The sequence below is a fragment of the Labeo rohita genome, chromosome 17, assembly GCF_022985175.1.
Source record: "Labeo rohita strain BAU-BD-2019 chromosome 17, IGBB_LRoh.1.0, whole genome shotgun sequence".
NCBI lineage: Eukaryota > Metazoa > Chordata > Actinopteri > Cypriniformes > Cyprinidae > Labeo > Labeo rohita.
Genome location: NC_066885.1, coordinates 5,368,888 through 5,390,947, shown reverse-complemented (window position 1 = coordinate 5,390,947; position 22,060 = coordinate 5,368,888). Strand labels below are relative to the sequence as shown.

At 30.6% G+C, this 22,060-nt stretch overlaps 1 protein-coding gene across 4 annotated transcripts in view; it reads left to right on the top strand.

The window, feature by feature from the left end:
* Positions 1-22,060, top strand: part of ctbp2a (C-terminal binding protein 2a) — a 66,160-nt gene that overhangs the window by 2,976 nt on the left and 41,124 nt on the right. For 3 of the 4 annotated variants that reach the window (XM_051133340.1, XM_051133342.1, XM_051133343.1), the window contains exon 2: positions 16,735-16,887. In XM_051133340.1, the coding sequence (XP_050989297.1) occupies positions 16,830-16,887 (58 nt within the window). In that variant the 5' untranslated portion in view covers positions 16,735-16,829. Of the gene's footprint in view, positions 1-9,929; positions 9,952-16,734; positions 16,888-22,060 lie in introns of those variants that run through there. The other variant, XM_051133341.1, reaches the window with a different exon arrangement.

Genomic DNA, 22,060 nt, shown 5'->3' with positions numbered 1-22,060 from the left:
TGAGTTCTTTGAATTGGAATAGAAATTTTTGCAAGTGTAAAAGTCTTTCCTATCACTTTTGAACAATTTAATACATCCTTGCTGAATAAAAGTTTTAATTTCCTTAAAAAAAAACTTTTGTGACTCTGAAGTTTTAAGTTGTAGTGTACTATTTTGCATATTTCAAGGTGAAACATATCATGTTTAATTCATATTTTAATATCAGCTGCATTCATTGGTTTAGAAGTATTGCGTTGCTTGATAACGGATATGCTGAGCTGTGCGTTTTCCAGCCTTTAGTTTTGTCTTTTACATGTGAGCATGTGTTCTTTCCCAGAGGCAGTGATAACACAATGAACATCCAAGTGTAGCTCTTTTTACAGTTGTGTTGAGGCCGGGAATGTTGGCATTCCTCCGTGAGCAGAGCACAGAAGTGAAATGTGTTTGTTTTTGAGTGAGTAGATGAGTGTAGCGTGAATTTTAAAGAGCGACGCTCACTTGAGCGGTACAGAGCGGATGAATATTAATGATTTCTCCCCAGTTTAATACCTTGTTTAACACACACTATTATTGCTTCTTCTGCATATATTCTAATGTAGTATTCCAGTGATTTCTCAACAGTAGAGAACTGAAAGGATGTCTGACGGTGCCTGATAGGAAGGTAATTGGTATGAAATTGGAACACGGCATCGGCCTAGAGCTGCAGAATTCAACCTTTTATTTCATTCGCTGCTCATGTGAGTCTCAGGGATGTGTCTGGCTGTCAATCAGAATGTGATGAGATTCAAGCTCAAATGTGTTGAAGAAAAGATTCATTCCATTCCACTAGATCCCCCTCTTTTTTTATTAAAGAGCAAATTTATAAAGAGACTTTGAGGAGTGGAAAAGAATAACGGAATAGTGCTGGAAAACTCTTTACTTTTCCAGTCTCGGTTGTTGCTGTAGATGTCGGTGAACCTCTTCTGTTTTGTGTTGCCCGGTCGTAAATGATCTCACGCTCTTTCTTCTGCCAGAGTCGGTTGTAAAGGAAATGCTACAGGCTTTGCTTCCTGTTGCTTTCATGCAGGCATGAGAATTCAAGAATTCATTTGGGTGGTTTTACTGGGTGCAATAACATAAATAACATAAATTATGATCATTCTGTTTGTGATGAACCCATATATTGACAGTTTTTTCATAAAAAGCACGTATGTTTCCTAGATCTCCATTAGTGTTTTGTGCTTTGACTTTAAATCAAATTAATTCAAGAATAGATGTCTGCACACTGAAAATGAAACTTTATTAGAAAAGTTAATTTTTGTATGTTTCAGAGATTTGAATATAATATACACTGTATTTATAAACATTATATATGCAGACTTAGGGTCTGCTTGCGCAGAACGCGTTTTTGCATTACACTCTCTTACATTTTTATTGTTTTTTTTTTAAATTAATCACTAGACCTTGCTATTTTATTCTACCATTTCTCATTTTTAAATGCAAAAACACTTTGTGTGAATAGGACAGATGCATCTTGTGTCTTTTGCAGCATTTTACACAAGAGTTTTTAAAATGCTGTCAAGTTAAAAGTAGTAATATGTTTTTTAAATGCATGAGGGCTGCACGATTATGACCAAAATCATACTTGTCGATTATTCCCTTGAAAATGTAATTGCGATTATTAATTACAAATATCACAATTTACATTGATTGCTGTTTTGTATAGCTTTATACCATTGTTTAAAGCAACTGCATGCCACATTTTTATATACAGTTTCTGAAAAGAAAAGTAAAAATGTAAAAATTAAAACAATGAGAAAAAAACCCTTAAGATAATCTGTAGGAAAACTACATACACTCTCTCGCTCTCTCTCTCTCTCACACACACACACATCTTAAGAAAGCAGAATGATGTAAGTAGACTTTTTTTGTGTGTGTAATTGTGCCTTTGAATGATTGTGGCATCTGTAATTGTAATCATGATTAGAAATTCAATTAACTGTGCAGCCGTAAAATGCATCTCTAGATCTTATTTTTATAAATGCATCTCTAGATTTTTTTAATCCACTGCCCCACATTTTATGTTTTTAAATGCAAAAATTGGCCATCCATTGTTTTCTGTGTAAACAAGCAGACATGTTAGACTGTTGTACTTGCTTCACACATTTTTTTTTGATGCGTCTTGCACATGGCTCAAGTTAAAAGTAATTAAACTTTTAAGGGAAGACATTACAGGCAAAACACAATTTCACTCACTGGTCAATTTTGACATTTTAAGCTATTTGGCTTCCATAACATCTCTTGTGACCGGTTCACAAGTTTTCACACATTCAGTTTTTTACACATTTGTGAACCTGGTCGTAAGTAGCGCGGGTATATTTGTAGCAGTAACCAACAATACATTGTATGCGTCAAAATGATCGATTTGTTTTTTTTTTTTTTAATGCCAAAAATTATTAGGATATTAAGTAAAGACCATATTCCATCAAGATATTTTGTAAATTTCCTACTGTAAATATATTAAAACCTTAGTTTTTGATTAGTAATATGCATTGCTAAGAACCTCATCTGAACAACTTTAAAAGTGATTTTCTCAATATTTAGATTTGTTTTTGTATCCTCAGATTCGAGATATTCAAATAGTTGTTATAACAAACCATAGATCAATGGAAAGCTTATTTATTCAGCTTTTAGATGATGTGTAAATCTCAATTTCAAAAAAATGACCCTTATGACTGGTTTTATGGTCCAGGGTCACATTTAAGTATATATTACACTATTAGTAGATTTCAATTACAATACGTGTCTTTAATGAGTAAAATGTCTTTCTCAAAATGAGTTTTTTTCTCATGTTCTGAGTCAGAAAAATCTACTTCAGAAGCACTTGCACTGTCTATATTCTGCAGGTTTTTACAGAGGGGCTTGTTCTTACATTTCATTCCTAAAAACATAGTTAAAATGTAATATTTTTCTATCCGTCTGCAATATTTTTTCCAATTTATTGGCGAGATCCTCTGTAAAAACTTTAATTCTCATTGTCAACAAAGTAAAACAAGAATATTAAATCTTGGCTTTATCCAGTGTTCAAATATAAGTCCTGAAAAAATATGCAAGTTAGTGCATATTTAGTTAGACAATGCATCATTTGCATATTTAAACATTTCAGACAACCTATTACAAAACAGTCTTAATGTATTGATGTAATATATTGTCAGGTGAAAGTATGCTGATATTTATCAGTTTTCAAATTTTTAAATTCAAATTTTTGAATTTTGAATACCTTCATAAACACATCTCTACACCTTGTGTTTAAAAAAAAAAAAAAAAAAAAAAAAAAAAAAGTACATGATTTAAATAGTAAAAACATAAGATTTGCTTCTTATTAGCCTAATTGTTAATAAATATGGCTTGAACTAGAATATTGATTTAATCAGACTTATATTGAACATTTGAAAGATCTTTATCTGTACTGATACAATCGTATATTGTGCAACCAAATTGTTCTCATGGATCTTCGGCTTTTTTATGAGCATTTCTGACAGGTAAGGGCATAATAACCCTTCGTCCTCTCAGGCTAGAGCAGATGTCCTTTAAGTCAGTGTTTGGATGTGAAGAAAAGTGTCTGAAATTGCAGATGAATTTTAAGTATTAATCCCAGAGCTGAAATCGTTTTACGCTGTAGGAGGCGATGTGAGCAGTCGCTCCTCCAGGTTATTAAAGTTCGACTCCAAGAGCGAGAGTCAAAGCAGGGTCATTGAGTTCAGCGTGTTATGAAGGGGTCAGCGAGGCAAGGGGCCCCTTCATTGTGCTCAGACTGTGAGGGGTCGGGGCAAAGTGCTTAGCTCATTATAGCTGTGACTGTCACAGATCAATACAGCCATCACGGAGGTATTCACATGCTGTTTGCAGAGTCATATTATAAATGCTGCTTCACTCGCTTCTGCGTGCATTGTGGTGTTTTTGTGACGTGTATGCGGAGGTTTCTGTCCTACACTGAGAGGAAGAAAGCGAGAGATATGACTGTTTGGAGATACAGATGTGTGGGAGTGAGGTCAAGCGTTTGTGATGTCACACGAAGAGGTTTCCGTCCCGAGAGAGCGGCGCAGAGGAACATTTTGTGGATGTTGCTGTTTTGTTGCTCAGAAGCCTTAATTGAGCTCTCAATTATGTTTCATTTAAAGCTGAACGCTAACGGCACCAAACGTAAATGCAAAATTAATTGCTTAGTTTTCCTGAACGCTTTTCTCCAGTGGATAAGAAATCTTTAAGTGAACACTGACATTTCTTTTTAGCGCAGACTTTGCTATCTTGGCATCTGAATACAGTTTGAGACATCTTTTATGAAACCACAGGAGATCAATCAGAGCTTATACAGCAATTAAATACTAAATATTTTGGAACCAGAAAGACTTGATGAAAAATATTGTTCAGATTGATTATTGTATTTAGTTTAAACTGCTAATATGCTTTTAAAGGAGCCAAGAAAATACATTTCCAATCCTATAATACATTTATTGGGTCAGTGCAAGTAAAGTTACATGTATGGACCCTGGAAAAAATAAATATATTTAAAATGTATACATTTTACATATTTTATGTGTGTGTGTAGAATATATAAAATGTATATATGTGTATTATACACACAGAAAAATGGCCAAAATATAGTATAAGTATATAGTAAAAAATATAAGTAACTAAAAGTTATTGAAAATATATCTATGTTAAGCTATTTTGATATGTATATATTTTACATGTGTGTGGCCCAGATATAGTGCGTGTGTGTGTGTGTGTGTATGTGTGTATATATATATATATATATATATATATATATATATATATATATATATGTATAGTAAGTAACATTGAAAGCATATTTATGCAAAAATATTTTAACGTATTTATTTTATATGGACAAACTAAATATATTTCCATTGACACTGTAAAAATGGCCCACATATAGTATAAATTTATATAGTATCAAATATAAGTAACTAAAACGTATTGAAAATATACTTATGCAAAAATGTTTTAATGGACATAATAAATATATTTACATTGACACTATATAAAAAGGCCCAAATATATAATGTAAAATATAACTAAAACATATTAAACATATATTTATGCAAAAATATTTTAACATATATTTATTTTGTCCATATCAAATAAATGTTAACATATTTTAGCATAAATACATTTTCAATGTTTAAGTTACTTATACTTTACTTAAAATATTTAACATATATTTATTTTATATAGACAAAATAAATATATTTACATTGACACTATATAAAATGGACCAAATATATTATAAATATATGGTAAAAAATATAAAAACATATAAAACATATTCATAAATATTCATACAAAAATATTTTAACATATTTATTTTATATAGACCAAATAAATATATTTACATTGACACTATATAAAAAGGCCCAAATATAGAATAAATATATAATGTAAAATATAATTAAAACATAATATATTTATGCAAAAATATTTTAGCATATATTTATTTTGTCCATATAAAATAAATATATGTTAAAATATTTTACATAAATATATGGTTTTGTTACTTATATTTTACTTAAAATATTTAAACATATATTTATTTTATTTGGACAAAATAAATATATTTACATTGACACTATATAAAAATGGCCCAAATATATAGTGTACATAGTATAAAATATAAGAAACTAAAATAATTTTTAAAAAGTATGTATGTATAAATATATAAATAAACAAATCCTGCACGCTTGCAAAATCGCAATTTAATCAGGCATTATTTTATTTTATTTTATTTTATTTTATTTTATTTTATTTTATTTTATTTTATTTTATTTTATTTTATTTTATTTTATTTTTGACATTTGTTTATGTTCCATGCATCAGTTGTCTTGCAGGTCTTAAGGGTTAATTGTTTACTGATTATAAACATGTTTTAGAATACGTTTTTGTATATTTTGAAATAGATATATCTAAAAATATTTCCTGTCATATGAAGGTTACTGTCTTTTTTTCAGTGGAAACATTGGAGAAATGTGAGAAATAACAGAAAGAAAAACTTAAACAGAAAGTTTCACTTTTTGATAAACTTTATAGTTTTCCGTTAATGTTTTTAATACAGTTTTTCTATGTTGATTTAATGTTCTCAATTATGTTCTGCTAAAGTTCTGTACTTATGGGTAAAAATAAAAAAGTAGAGGCAAATAATGTGGTTAAGCTCATAGCTTAACATTTGATCCTGGGAGGATTAGATGAGAAATGTTTAAGTTCATATTGTAGATTGTAGACTTTGGCATCTTTGTAAATATGACTTTGAGACATTACTATAATATGATCTAGAGGAGACTAGGGTCTATTTCTGAGGAAACAGTTGAGATATTGAAAAAGAGAGAGTGAGATACATGACTCAAACAGAAAGTGATTTAAGTGATATGGACTAGCCAGTGTGGGAGCGAGGTCAAGCGTTCACAACAGTTGCAAAACTCTGTGGTGTCTGCAAAACAATGTTTAAAGCGGTAGACATTACGCTTTATCTTTTATCGCATTTGAACAGTGACACATTGTGAGCGTTCTCTCTGTTCTTCTAAACTCTTTCAGCGCCTCCTCAGATAACCTTCTTGTGTGTCTCAACACACTTTACTGAAGTTGATTTAAAAGCCGTCTCCTCTCTTTGTGTGCGTTACAGGAAGTGAGACAGTCCCGCTGCTTTGATGAGCGCTGGCATTTCTAAAGGTCTCTGGAAAAAAAAAACTGTTGTGATTGCTTGAAATTATTCAATGCCACAAATAAATATGCAGGAAATGATCTACATATTTAAAATGCCACCTCAACAAAGTGCTCCAGAGCTTTTAAAGACCGAAAACATCTTGAGAGCGAACACAAGAGGAGTTTGAAATTCACTGCTCAGTTTGGTCAGGATTTTTAGTTCAAGTGGTAAAAGAATAAATGGACGAATTTGGTAAAGAAAAGACCAGCTCATTTTTCACCACTAAATCAAACAGAGGAAGAAAGAAAACATACTTTTAGGACCATTAGGTTTTTATGACATTATTTTCATAACAGTTATGCACATTTTTCCAGTGAGGAATAATTCTTATTTGAAATTCTTATCTGACTCTCTGTATAGTGTTTTTATTTATTTATAAAATTGTCACAATGCAAGGAACTTTATTGTCCCAAAATGTTTTTCATCATCCTTTGGGTTAAATTATGTATGTATGTATGTATGTCTAGATGCATGTATGCATGCATGTATGTATGTATGTATTTATTTATTTATTTATTTTTTCGATATTTTTTATTTATATATGTATGTTTATTTTTAATTAGTTAATTTAGAAATGTATCGATTTATTTTTAATAACTTATGTATTTTTATTTGCAGTTTAATTAACTTTTATTAATTTTATTTATTTATTTATGTTTGCAATATTTATTCATTTTTATCTATCTATCTATCTATCTATCTATCTATCTATCTATCTATCTATCTATCTATCTCTTTATGTATGTTTATTTTTAATTAATTAATTAATCTATTTTTAACTATTTATGCATTTTATTTGTAATTTATTTATTCTTTGTTTTTTAATGTATTTATTTTTTATTTATCTATCTTTATGATTTTAATTAATTAATCCACTAACTTTATGCATTTTTAATTTTAATTTAATTAATTAACTAACCTTTATTTATGTTTTTAATTTTAATGTATTTATTTTTGTATTATTTATTTTTGTTTATTTACTTTATACATTATATACGTTATTTGTTTTTAATTAATTTATTAATTATTCTATTTATTTATTTATGTATTTTTTTATTTATTGTAATTTAATTAAGAATTATCTATCTATCTATCTATCTATCTATCTATCTATCTATCTATGATTTTAATTAATTAATCCATTTATCTTATTTACGCATTTTTGTTTAATTAACCTTCATTTATGTTTTTATTTTTAATGTATTTATTTTTGTATTATTTATTTTGATATTATTTATTTAATTTATTTTTCTTTATTTGTTTGTTTTAATTTATTAATTATTCTATTTATGTATTTTTATTTGTAATTTATTTGTTTTTATTTTATATGTTTTTATTATTATTATTTATTTTTTATTATTAGTTGATTTAATTTATTTTCTATCTATAATTAATCCATCTATTTTTATTTGTAATTTAATTAATTAACCTTTGTTTTTGTTTTTAATTAATTTATTAATTTTATTATTTATTTAATCAATATATTTTTATCTATCTATCAGTCTATCTCTCTCTCTCTCTATCTATCTAAAATGTATCTATTTATTTTATTTTATTTATTTATTTATTTATTTTTGCTGAAATATGCCCTGGGCATCAGTGATTGAAAAGTGAGTGAAAGAGTTTGACACTGAGAGAGTGGGGTATCAAAGCGTCGTTTAATGAAAACATTCCCATAACAGCTCAGTTTTGCATAACGCTCAATGAATATTAAGATGAAGTGAGGTCAGTGTAAATGTGTCTATTGTGCAGGATAAACATGAGGAACGAAACACGCAAACATCAATCACAGAGAGTGCTGCGGCTGTCATAACACACACACACACACACACACACACACACACACACACACACACACACACACGTACAGGTGCAGCTGAATCAAAGCAGCAGGTTTGTGAATGGAGCAGACGTAATTCATGCTTTGTGTGAAGAAGTGCTTTCAGAAACACGTCTTTGAAGTGGATACAGCTGATGTCTTTGTGCCTCTGAAAGGTGTTTTCTCTTCTAGTGCTGCATGAACTGCCACAAGATTTACATCTCAAACTATAAGCACTTATTATGACCTGTGCAGCTCTTTAGATCAGTCTTGTTGGTTAATTAATTAAACAAAGTTACATAAAACTGTCTTTCTGCTAACATTCATCTAGCTAATCATTTAAACACATACTGTCTGAGTTTGGGTTGTATCTTCTTTCAGAGTCTTTGCTCAATGTTTCTCTGGCAGGTTTGTGTTGTTTTTCCCTCTGACCTCAAACACAACAGTGCAGGTCACAGGAAGTGATGGTTGCCTTGGTAACAGAGAATGACCTTGGTTAATTGCTAGATTATTTTGTCATTTTCTGTATCAAATGATATTGTGATTATGTATTGTATCTAGTTAGTTTGTTTAATGTTTTTGTGGATATGATACACTGAAATGGCATATTACAATTATTTATTAACTTTTTAAACAGTGATGGTGTGTGTGTGTGTGTGTGTGTGTCAGCGTCACATGATCCTTCAGAAATCATTATAATATAAGTGCTGAAAACAGTGCTGCTTAATTTTTTTTTGGAAATTTATTTGTTTTTCTTGATCAATTTAATGCATCCTTGCTTAATAAAAGTATTACTTAATAAAAAAAAAATAATAATAATATATATATATATATATATATATATATAATAAGAACTAACTGTCCCCAATTTTTGAAAGTAGTGTATATGGATGAATACCATGAAAATAAATTACCTAATGAGCATTAAAATAACATGACATTTTTTAAAACATTTAGGCTTTGGAACATTTTTATGTCTGCAATGACTAAATAATGATTTTCTTATTTATTAGTGATGTTTTCTAAGTCAGGCATCACTAGGATTTCTCATGCGTTCTGAGCCATGTGTGAAGACTTGAAGGTGGGCAGTACACAACCACCTAACAATGACCTGGAAACCACCTTAACATCATGACACCACTCATATTTCCTTAAAGGGACTTACCCTCATGTTTTTCCAAACCTGTATGAGTTTCTGTCTTCTCTTGAATGTGAAAGAAGATATCTTAAATACTGTTGGTAACCAAACAGTTGCTGGTAGCCAGTAACATTCATAATATGAAAAAATAGCTACTAGTAGCTGTTTGGTTACTAAATATATTCTTTTGTGTTCATACAGGTTTGATCCAGGGCTAATCAAGTAATTGGCTGATTATTCTAAGGATGAGTAATTGAGGTAATAAAAATTGACCTAAGCAAACAGTGGCCTATAAAATTACGTAAAATACATATATAATAGCAATAAGACTATAATAATTTGAGCAAATAACGATACTCGATTTTAAAAAGATCCCCGATTGCATTTTGGCCGTGTCCAGTTATCGGCAAAATACCGGAAGTGGCGCATTCCACAGACAAGAATCACCGTTTTCCAAAGCTGCAAGGTATGTTAAACCCATTTAAAAATCATAATAAAGCACAATACTATTCTGAATTCACAAAGGCTACAATTCAATTAAATAAATTAATTAAATAAATAAATAAATATATGCGATGCAGGTTTAACATATGCACTTTATTTAAATACGTGTAGATTACATACCTACGTTCTTGTCTCCATTCAACAGTACATGCTGCTCAACAGGAACTATTATCATTTTATGTTAGGAGTGGCTCGAACTTCATCTCTGCATATTGCTGTGAAGATGGGTTATTATAACATTATCTGGGAACGCCATTTCATCAGATTGGTAGGGTAAATCATTCATACACTTACGCAAACACAGGAGAATGTGTCAGTGTGCTAACTGTTAATCACAACTAGATAAAAAAGTTTGTCAAGACAAACTTTAAGTTGGCTTAAGAAAGCTGGACCAGAAAGTATGAAAAAGTTTGAAAAGTTTAAAAAATCAAAAAAAGTTTAAAAAATGTAAAGAAACAAAACTGTTTTAAGTTTGATGGTTTTCAGTCTGAAATTTAAAATAGTTTTAAAAGGTTAAAGTTTGAATGTTTTGAAAGCAATACAGTCTCAGATAGATAGTCTCAGATAGTTACTAACATGTTTTAACATGATTAACAAGTTGCTATGATTAACATGTTTCTAGCATGATTAACAGGTTGTTAGCATGATGCTAGCATGATTAACAAGTTGTTAGCATGTTTTTAGTCCGATTAGCAAGATATTAGCATGTTGCTAGCATGTTTCTAGCATAATTAGCAGGTGCTAACATGTTTCTAACATGATTATGGTATAATTAGCAAGTTGCTAGCATGATTAGTAAGTTGCTAGCATGTTTCTAACATGATTAGCAGGTTGCTAGCATGTTTCTAACATGATTAACAAGTTGCTAGCATGTTGCTAGCATGATTCTGGTATGATTAGCATGTTGCTAACATGTTTCTAACATGATTAACAAGTTACTAGCATAATTCTAGCATGATTACCATGTTAATAGCATGTTGTTAACATGATTAGCAAGTTACTAGCATGTTTTTACCATGATTAGCAGGTTGCTAGCATGTTTCAAGCATGATATTTCTAACATGATTACCAAGTTAACATGTTTTTAGCATAATTAGGAAGTTGTTAGCATGTCGTTATCATGTTTCTAACACGATAACCAATTGTTTGCATGTTTCTAGCATGATTAACAAGTTGTTAGCATATTTCTAACATGATTACCAAGTTGTTAACATGTTTTTACCATAATTAGCAAGTTGTTAGCATGTCGTTAGCATGTTTCTAGCATGATAACCAATTGTTTGCATGTTGCTAGCATGTTTCTAGCATGATTAGCAAGTTTCTAGCATGTTTCTAGCATTATTAAGTTGCTAGCATGTTGTTAGCATGATTCTGGTATGATTAGCATGTTGCTAACATGTTTCTAACATGATTAGCAAGTTACTAGCATGATTCTAGCATGATTACCATGTTAATAGCATGTTGCTAACATGATTAGCAAGTTACTAGCATGTTTCAAGCATGATTAGTAGGTTGCTAGCATGTTTTTACCATGATTAGCAGGTTGCTAGCATATTTCTAACATGATTACCAAGTTGTTAACATGTTTTTAGCATAATTAGCAAGTTGTTTACTTGCTTTGTAATGATTATAGCCTCATTGCTATTACATATGTATTTTAAGTAACTTTAAAGGCTATTGTTCACTTAGGTCTATTTTTATTACTACAATAAAAGAATTATAATTATCCGACCAAGCAATTAATCATCAGAATAATTGACAGATTACTTGATTACCAAAATAATTATTAGTGACAGCCCACAAGGTAAATAATCATATGATTTTATTGAACAAAACTGAAAATATACAATGTATTATAAACAATGGAATTATTGTGCATTATAACACATGACTGTAGAGGGCGCCAACGCCACGACGATTGTTTTTACACTTTATTTCGTGATCTAATCCGTGTTTACATTGACTAAACAACATTTAATTCAAATGTCCACTTAACCTTTAATATTAGGCAATTTCTTTATGATAAAAAAGCTACAGCCACTGTAATTTCTTGAATATGTCGACATCAAAACGTATAAACTCAGAGCGAGGATTTGAGCTTTTATTTTGAAATCACGACGAACAGTTAGCATAGTTAGAAGATATTTATTTTCCTGTGTTTGCGTAGGTTTGTAAAATGTTTACTTTACAAATCTAATGAAATGGCGCACTTTGCCTTCTCAAATGTTTAATTATTTAATATGCAGAGATGGAGTCTTGAGACACTCCACACATGTAAATGATAGCATTTGTGTGGAGTAGCATTTATAGTAGGTATATTTATTTATTTGAATCGCAGCTTTGTGAATTCACAATAGCACCTGCTTTATTACGATTTTTAAAATTATTTAATATTTCACGCAGTCTGAGAAAACAGTCTAATAATGGGTCATTCCAGCTGGAATCATCAAATGGTCCCCACCTGACCCCCTCAGATTTGTCTGAAAAAAATCTATGGATAATTCCAACCGACTCGGTCTGCACTGAACTGGCCCGAGTGTGTGTTTCGGAACCCCAACTTAAGTGGCCGTTCCATTGCACTTTCCCGAGGTGGAGGTCGGATATGCCCAATAGATCATATACAAAATTTCAGATCTCTACTGTGTATGCTTTTTTTACAAAAAATCTGTAAAAAAAAGTTTGTTTTTCACACCGTTTTGGCATCACTGTCTGAGTGACCATGTTCAGACTAAAATATCTCCAGAACTAGTTGTGCCAGGTCCATGAAATTTTCTGGGCTAAGAGTCCTAGTCCAGAACGGCATGAATTACAACTCACAGCATTGTTACTGAATTTACACCTGAGTGCTGGCCCTCTACTTTTCTTTGAAACTATTACTTTAAGGGTTTTCAGATGTCCATAGAAACCTCAATTTTCAATGTATAAGCATCAAACTTGGTAAATGGTCTGATATGTACCATGTCTTTCACATCCTTTGACATCAGACAATGGAGTCTTATGGATGTTGAGATATTAAGGTCCAAAAATTGAAAAAAACTAATTTACACCAATGTTCAGAGCAATATTTCCCATGAATGACACCAGATGTGAACATGAAACTTTTTTTTTTGAAAGAGCATATTGTTATTGATAAAATATAAAAAAATTGGGATGGGATTTTGCCTCATTTTTCTGTAATAATTTAAAAAAAAATCATTGTTGTGTGACATTCACAACTACTGTAGTACCAGCTATTTTGAACTCATATGCCTAAATTAATGCTATAATGCAGCATTCCATTGTGCTCGGGACTCGGGGAAATCCGACCTCCACCTCGGGAAAGTGCAATGGAACGGCCACTTAAGTTGGGGGTCCGAAACACACACTCGGGCCAGTTCAGTGCAGACCGAGTCGGTTGGAATTATCCATAGGCATCCATATTTTTGCCAACTGTTACAATGGAACGCATTTACGACGGACATCGGGAGAACTAACTCGGATTCACCGACTACCGACATTCAATGGAATGCAACATAAGTACTTAATCTTGATGTTCCACCCAATCCAGTGAATAATACATCCATTTTCATTTGTATTTGTATTTTGTATTTTTTGTATAAGTGGAACATTAATAAATTCTGTTGAAATGCCCATACCAAGTAGAATAGCAAAAGTGAACAATAGGATCAGTGACGAAACTCTGAGTTTTAAAAAAAATCATTACAGAAAAATGAGGCAAAACCCCATCCTAATTTTTTTATATTTTATCAATAACAATATGCTCTTTCAAAAAAACAAGTTTTATGTTCACACCTAGTGTCATTCATGGGAAATATTGCTCTGAACATTGGTGTAAATTAGTTTTTTTTCCATTTTTGGACCTTAATATCTCAACATCCATCAGACTCTATTGTCTGATATCAAAGGATGTGAAAGACATGGTACATATCAGACCATTTACCAAGTTTGATGCTTATACATTGAAAATTTAGGTTTCTATGGACATCTGAAAACCCTAAAAGTAATAGTTTCAAAAAAAGTAGAGGGCCAGCATTCAGGTGTAAATTCAGTAACGATGCTGTGAGTTGTAATCCATGCAGTTCTGGACTAGGACTCTTAGCCCAGAAAATTTCATGGACCTGGCACAACTAGTTCTGGAGATATTTCAGTCTGAACATGGTCACTCAGACTGTGATGCCAAAACAGGGTAAAAAACAAACTTTTTTACAGATTTTTTGTGAAAAAAGTATGCACAGTAGAGATCTGAAATTTTTGTATATGATCTATTGGGCATATTACCCATCACATGGATTTTTTTCAGACAAATCTGAGGAGGTCAGGTGGGGAACTTTTCCAAAATTTGATGATTCCAGCTGGAATGACCCTAATGCGTTTTATGGACTCTCGACCGTAGAATGTGTCACTTCCGGTGTTTTTATGGTTACTTGACAAAGGGAATAATCAAGCAGTCGATAATTATTTTTAAACTGAGTCATCGAATTGAATCAATGAATTGTGACTGTCCTAGTTTGATCCTGCAGGTTTGGTACTTGGAACTTGAGGGTGAGCAAATGATGACAGGGGTTTTCATTTTTTGGATGAACTATCCTTTCAAATATGAGTGGAAAGTATAAAAGTCTAACCATTGCATTTCCCCTCCAGATGCCTCATGCGACTCTGGAATAGTTTTAGTCTTCTTTTGCCATCAGCGATCATTATTTTGACAGTGTTTTAGGTCGAGTGAGTTCATCGTCAGAGTAGCTGTGCTACAAAACTGTAAGGTTTCTTGTGACAGAGTGGCATATTAAACTGTATGTGTGTTAAGCTGTTAGACTCTAATAAGCTGCCAAAGCATGAGGTGTTAAAGAGCTAGAGAGAGAGGAGGTCTCACTTTCACCTCTTCCTGTGACTCAAACGCCAGTGTGTGCATATTCATGCTCAGGCTATTGTTGTTGCCTTACAGGTCAGATCTTTCAGATTACCCAGCATTCAGCTGGAAAAAAACTCAGTCTTTGCTGACCCCGTGACCTGCAGTGCCTTGGAGAACAGATTATGTGTGTGTGTGTGAATGTGTGAGGGTTTTGTTTGTGCAAAAATAAAAAAAATATCGCAGGCAACCAAGGCCAAGGTAACACAAAGAATGTTGCAGTAATTGCTTGTGCGTTTACTGAAAGAGAGATTGGGAAAGGGTGGAATGCGAGGAAATGCTCAAAAGGATGAGGACTGAGAAATGCAAGTCTTTTTTTTTTTAATTGAAAATGATATGTTATGAAAGACAGATCCGTCATGCATTTCTCTCATGGTCCTCTCCTGTCTGGAGGGTTGATATTTGTCCTTCAGCAGGATGGTTGAAATTGAGTCATGTTTTTGTAGGATGGCTGTGTGTGTATGTGGTGTGTGTGCTCTGATCAGTTTCAGGTTGAGTGAGAGGGCACCGGTTCTTAAATCACTGAAGCGAGATGTGTCTCGGTGAGTTTGTCTCAGCGTGGGACTGGAAGTCTGTTTGTGTCTCTTTCTCAGCTCAGAATCTGCTGTCGCTCTGACTGAGGGAGACTGGCAGCTCCGTGCAGATGCTTTCTGATTGAAAAACACTTTTTTTTAAACCTCAAAGGGCCAACAAACACAATAACTTCTTACCGGTTTAAAGTTACAGACTCCATTCACCTCGAGTCTAGTCAGAATTAAATGCAGCATGAAAACTGACCCTATTTCTGTGCATGACTCATCTAAAGGAAACATAAAATTACATGCATTTCTTAGTTAACTTGTCGGCTGATGCATCTAAGGTCAAAAAGTCAATTTTTCTACTTGCAAAACTTGTGGTGTTTGGCATTAATTTAGGCTGTTATGGTTGCTTGCCAAAGCATTCTGTAAGCAATGCTCAAAAGCCTATGTCTTAAATTTTATACTTCAAAAGTTTAGGGTCAATTAAATTAAAGACATTTATAATGTTACAAAAGGTTTCTATTTCAAATAAAGGCTGTTCTTTTGAACTTTCACCTTATCAAAGAATCATGAAATTTTTTTTACAAAAATATTAAGCAGCGCAAACATTAATAATAATAAACGTTTCTTAAGCAGCAAATCAGCATATAAGAATGATTTGTGAAGGATCATGTGACACTGAAGACTGGAGTAATGATGCTGAAAATTAAGCTTTGCTTCACAGAATAAATTGTATTTAAAAAGCTATTCAAATAGAAAATGGTTATTTTAAATTGTAATAATATTTTACCAATTTTGCTATTTTTGCTGTATTTTTCACCAAATAAATGCAGCTTCTACCAGCCCTAAACTTTTAACGGATGTGCATATAAAATTTTGAAAATCCCTAACCATCAACTCCATTGATAACATTATGCAAGTTAAATGTATTACTTCTGCACATTTAAGGCTAGCAAAACTGTCATGAAAATATTGATTTCGCTATGTTGTTTTGCCAGCCAAATCAATGTTTGAAGCTTATTTGAATAATACTATAGCTCCCTCTAGTGGCTGTAATCATATTATTTTGTCAGTTGTCCCCTGGTTTGATCTGGACTGTGTCTTTCTGTGCAGGTGTAAGGTGGCGTTATGCCCACTGGAGGATTCTGGGGGCTGTAGTTTCCTGTTGCTAAGCTCAGTGAACAGCAGACGAGGAGAACAGAGCTGCCATGGCTTTGATTGACAAACACAAGGTCAAACGGCAAAGACTCGACAGAATTTGTGAGGGTAAGAAATCTCAAAATGTCCCTTAAGTACTGTGGCGGTACCATGGTCAGTGATGGTGTCAGATAGCAATACATAACTATACATATATATATCTATATATATATATATATATATATATATATATATATATATATATATATATATATATACACTATATGTCCAATATATACTACCAGTCAAAAGATTTTTAATGTTTTTTTAAAGAATTCCCTTTAAATATTATCAATATTTAAAACAGTTCGTACTTAAAACAGTACATAAAACAGATAATATTTACTGTTTTAAATATTATCAATATTTAAAACAGTTGAGTACTTTTTTTTTCTGGATTCTTTGATGAATAGAAAGATCCAAAGATCAGCATTTATCTGAAATAAAAAGCTTTTGTAACATTATACACTCTACCATTTACAAGCTTGGAGTAATTTTTTTTTTTTGAAAAAGAAATGATAGAATTTAACACTTTTATTTAGCAAGGTTGCTTGAAATAGATCAAAATGATGATAAAGACTTTTGCTGAGCAACGATTAAACATGATTTTTGTTTATGTATGTGTGTGTACTGTGTATATTTATTATGCATAGATAAAGACACACACATACAGTATATATTTTGTATCTAATTTATATTATAAATATATTTAATATATAGGCATTTCTTAAATATATACATGCATGTGTGTGTGTCTTCATAGACACATAATAAATATACACAGTACACATGCAAATATAATGTACAAAAAACATCTGTTTTGGATGCAATTAATCGTTGACCAGCACTAATTAAGACATTTATAGTGTTACAAATGATTTCTATTTTAGATAAATGCTGTTCTTCTGAACTTTCTATTTATCAAAGAAACCTGAAATAAATCTACTCAGCTGTTTTCAACATAGCAATATTAATAATAAATGGTTTTTTTTAACTGCAAATCAGAACATTAGAATGATTTCTGAATGAATTCAACTTTGAAATCACAGGAATAAATTACATTTTAAAATGTATTCAAATAGAAAACAGATATTTTAAATAGTAAAAAAAAATAATAATAATTTTGAAGTCTTTGGATCAAATAAATGCAGGATTGGTGAGACTTCTTTAAAAAAACTAAAACAAAAGAAATACATCAGAAATCTTAATGTTCAAAAACTTTTGACTGTTAGTGTACTTCAGATTTTTTATGCACTACAATTTATAAGTCTCATCTGCTCACCAAGGCTGCATTTATTTGATATTTATTTATTTTTTGAATGCTAGTGTATAAATATCATGGTATTTACATAGTACTCCTAGTAGAAATGTCTATGGTACATGTCCAAAACCAACATATTAACATCCTCCTGTGTCTAAGAAACTATAACAATACTATAGTACGTTTTGTACTTTTTTTTTATAATGTCTTTCTAAGCTCTACACAACTTGAAGGACTTTCATTATTTGTCAAAAGCTGGAATATATATATGTGTGTGTGTGTGTGTTTGCGTGTGGGCATGTGTGATAAATGATGTCATCTCGGGTTTCCTGAGAAAGTTTTTCCAGCTTCTCAAAATGTTCTTATTGGTCCCATTTGAGAGTCATCAGAGGCAGATTAAAAAACCAAAGGAATAACTAGTGAAACTAAATGCACATTTACCCCGAAACACATGCTGAACGTTCACCAAAGTTGACATCAGTCATGATGATGCAATGGTCCTCTAATGGAGCAGGAACTTAAATTACTGTCTAAACCCCATATCGCATATACGTCGACGCACACATACATGCAATCAGTGTGTAATCCCCGAACGCTGGGAAACTTTTCCATCCAATGCACGGAAAATCCTCGGTTTGGCATCTCCTCCTCGCTGCCTGATATTATAAGCGTATAAAAGTTTGCATTTGGCTCCTGGACCCCCTCGCTGGGACTCCTGAATGCGGTTGATCTGGCAGCCTTGCGTTTTCTTCCTCGCACATCAATTAGGCCCACAGTTAGGAAACCGAGGAGGGAAAATGTGCCTCTGGGGATGTTGTAAACTACACTGTGTACAAAGAGCAAGGGCCAGGGAGGCATTGGTTTTTTTGGTCTGACAGGGTGTAGTTCTCAGATGTGAGATGGCCTCTGCTGCCGCTGAAATGTTGCTCTACGGCTTTATATGTTTATTTGTTTTACGTTATGGCCATTTTTAGTAGGTTTCTGCGTATGGTGTAGGATGTCAAAGTGACATGCATGTTTCTGGTCTTACTGTTGCTGCTGATTCATCTGCGCAGATTATCCCAAAGAAAAACAGTTTGCTTTTGTAATCTTTAATCAAAACATGCTCTTCTTCTGAAACAAATTTCTTTGCCGTTGACGTCATTGCATAAAGTGAGCCACTAGTCAAATAGCTATTTAGACAGTGTTTTAGTAAACTTGTCTCCATTCTTTTGTGGAACGGCCCTTTTTGACAATCGATTTGACTCTTCCCACATTTTTTCTTGTTGAATAATACTGTTTCGCTTGGAAATGCATCACATTGTGGAAGTCAGATGAGTTTTGCAAATAGCTTTGCTTTTTAAAGTGTTGTTTTAATGTGTGTTTGTGGCCTTTTTTCCAAAGAAGCTGAAGGACGGGTTGAAATTATTTTCTGTAATCAACATTGCACCACCAATGCTTTTGACTGAGATTGAACTTGTATTGAACCTGCAACATTCCTGTAATGCTATGCGAGTTGTCCTTGTTGCATTCAAAGACAAGTTTTCATGCATGATTACATTAGCAATTAAAGCCATTTTATTTGAATGTAGATGTTCACGGTAGGACTGCATGATTTAGGGTGAAAAATCTAACTTTGTTTATTTATTTATTAAAATTAGGCTTTTTTAAAGTTATTTTTTGTATCAATAATATTAAAAAAATAATGATAACAATAAGCATTATTATTATTATTGTTGTTGTTGTTGTTGTTGTTGTTTTATTGTATTAAATGAAATGTGGTTCATTGTAATATTAGTATTTAAGAAAATATTACTACTAGTAGTACTTAATATTTTTATTTTGAGTGAAATATTATAGCAGTAATACATTTTTGTTATTAAATATATATATATATATATATATATATATATATATATAGATATATATAGATATTAATGGTTAGGATTATTATTTTTTATTATTATAAATATTATTTAATTTGTTTCATTGTATTAAATAAAATATGGTTTATTATTATTGTAATACTTCACTGTAGAATAAAATTTTTAGTATTTAAGAAAATATTACTACTAGTAGTACTTAATATTTTTATTTTGAGTGAAATATTATAGCAGTAATACATTTTTGTTATTAAATATATATATATATATATATATATATATATATATATATATATATATATATATATATATATAGATATATATAGATATTAATGGTTAGGATTATTATTTTTTATTATTATAAATATTATTTAATTTGTTTCATTGTATTAAATAAAATATGGTTTATTATTATTGTAATACTTCACTGTAGAATAAAATTTTTAGTATTTAAGAAAAAATATTACTACTAGTAAATACTATTTTTATTTTACAGTGAAATATTATAGCAGTAATACATTTGTTATTAAATATATATATAAATAATAATAGTTATGATTATTATTTTTATTATTATAAATATTGTTTTTTGTTTGATTGTATTAAAATATGGTTCATTATTATTGTAATATTTCACTATAAAATTAAAAAAATTGAATATGTAATAAAAATAATATTACTAGTAGTAAATACTTTTTTATTTTACAGTGAAATATTATAACCGTACTAAATTGTTTTATTTTATTTAATATAATATAAATATTATTATTATTGTAAATATTATTTATTTTTGTATGAAATGAAATGTTTTATTGAAATATTTTACTGTAAAATAAAAATAATTTAATAAAAATAATATTACTAGTAGTAGTAAATACTATTTTTATTTTACAGTGAAATATTACAAAAGAACTACATTTTTATTTTATTTTAATATAATATAAATGATAATAAAAGGTATTATTATTATTATTATTATTAGAAATATTGTTTTATTTATTTTATTGTATTAAATAAAATATGGCTTATTACTATGGTAATATCTTTCTACAAAATAAAAAATGTATTTAAGAAAATTTGTTTAAGAAAAATCTTATCATAATAGTAAATACTATTTTTATTTTACAGTGAAATATTACAACAGTACTACGTTTTCTATTTCATTTAATTTAATATAAATAATAACAAATTATTATTATTATTATTATTATTAATATTATTATTATTATTATTATTATTGTAAATATTTTATTTTATTATGTTAAAATATGGATTATTCTTGTAATATTTTAATATAAAAAATTGAGTATTTAATAAAAATAATTACTAGTAGCAGTAAATACTATTTTTATTCTACAGTGAAATATTGCAACAGTAATACTTTTACATGTTATTTAATATAATATAAAGAATAATAAAAAGTTATTAAAAAGTTGATGTTATTATTATTATTATTATTATTATTATTATTATTATTATTATTTATTATTATTATTGTTATAATTATATTTCACTTAACTTTTTTTCAAACATTAAACCATCAAGCTTTTTTTTTGAATCCTTCAAACACACAGGGCATATATTTATTAAATTAAATCACAGTTTCTTTTGCTTTTATTTGGATTAAGTGTGCAGCCCTAGTTCATAGATTGACGTAGTAGAGATTTCCACTAATTAAACAGACATGCTTGTAGTGACTAGAAGTGTCTCAGAAGAGATGTTCAAACGTATCATGTTCATAAAATCCCAGTCATCAGGTAATTTCTGTTTCTTCTGTGAGAATTTATTGGAAGATGAGTAAGTTCCTCTAGGTAGTGTTTCATTGAGGGATTTTTAGCTATTGTGCTGTGGTGTCCCCTATCACTAAAAGTTAAGTAGTGCTTCCAAGTAGTGCAAGTGTGTGACATATTAAGCGCCAGGTGAAGTTTCAAAGAGATAGTTCAAGTCTGAAAGATCAGGTGTCAGAAACTTGAGTCGTAGTCATATTCCCTACAGCTCCAGCACAAAGCCTGCAGTCATCACATCTGCAGCCGCTGGCTTGTTAAACGCATGACTCGTTTTCCCAGAGTTGGAAAAGCCAAGTTCTTGAGTATACCTCCTATAATGAAGAAATGTCAAG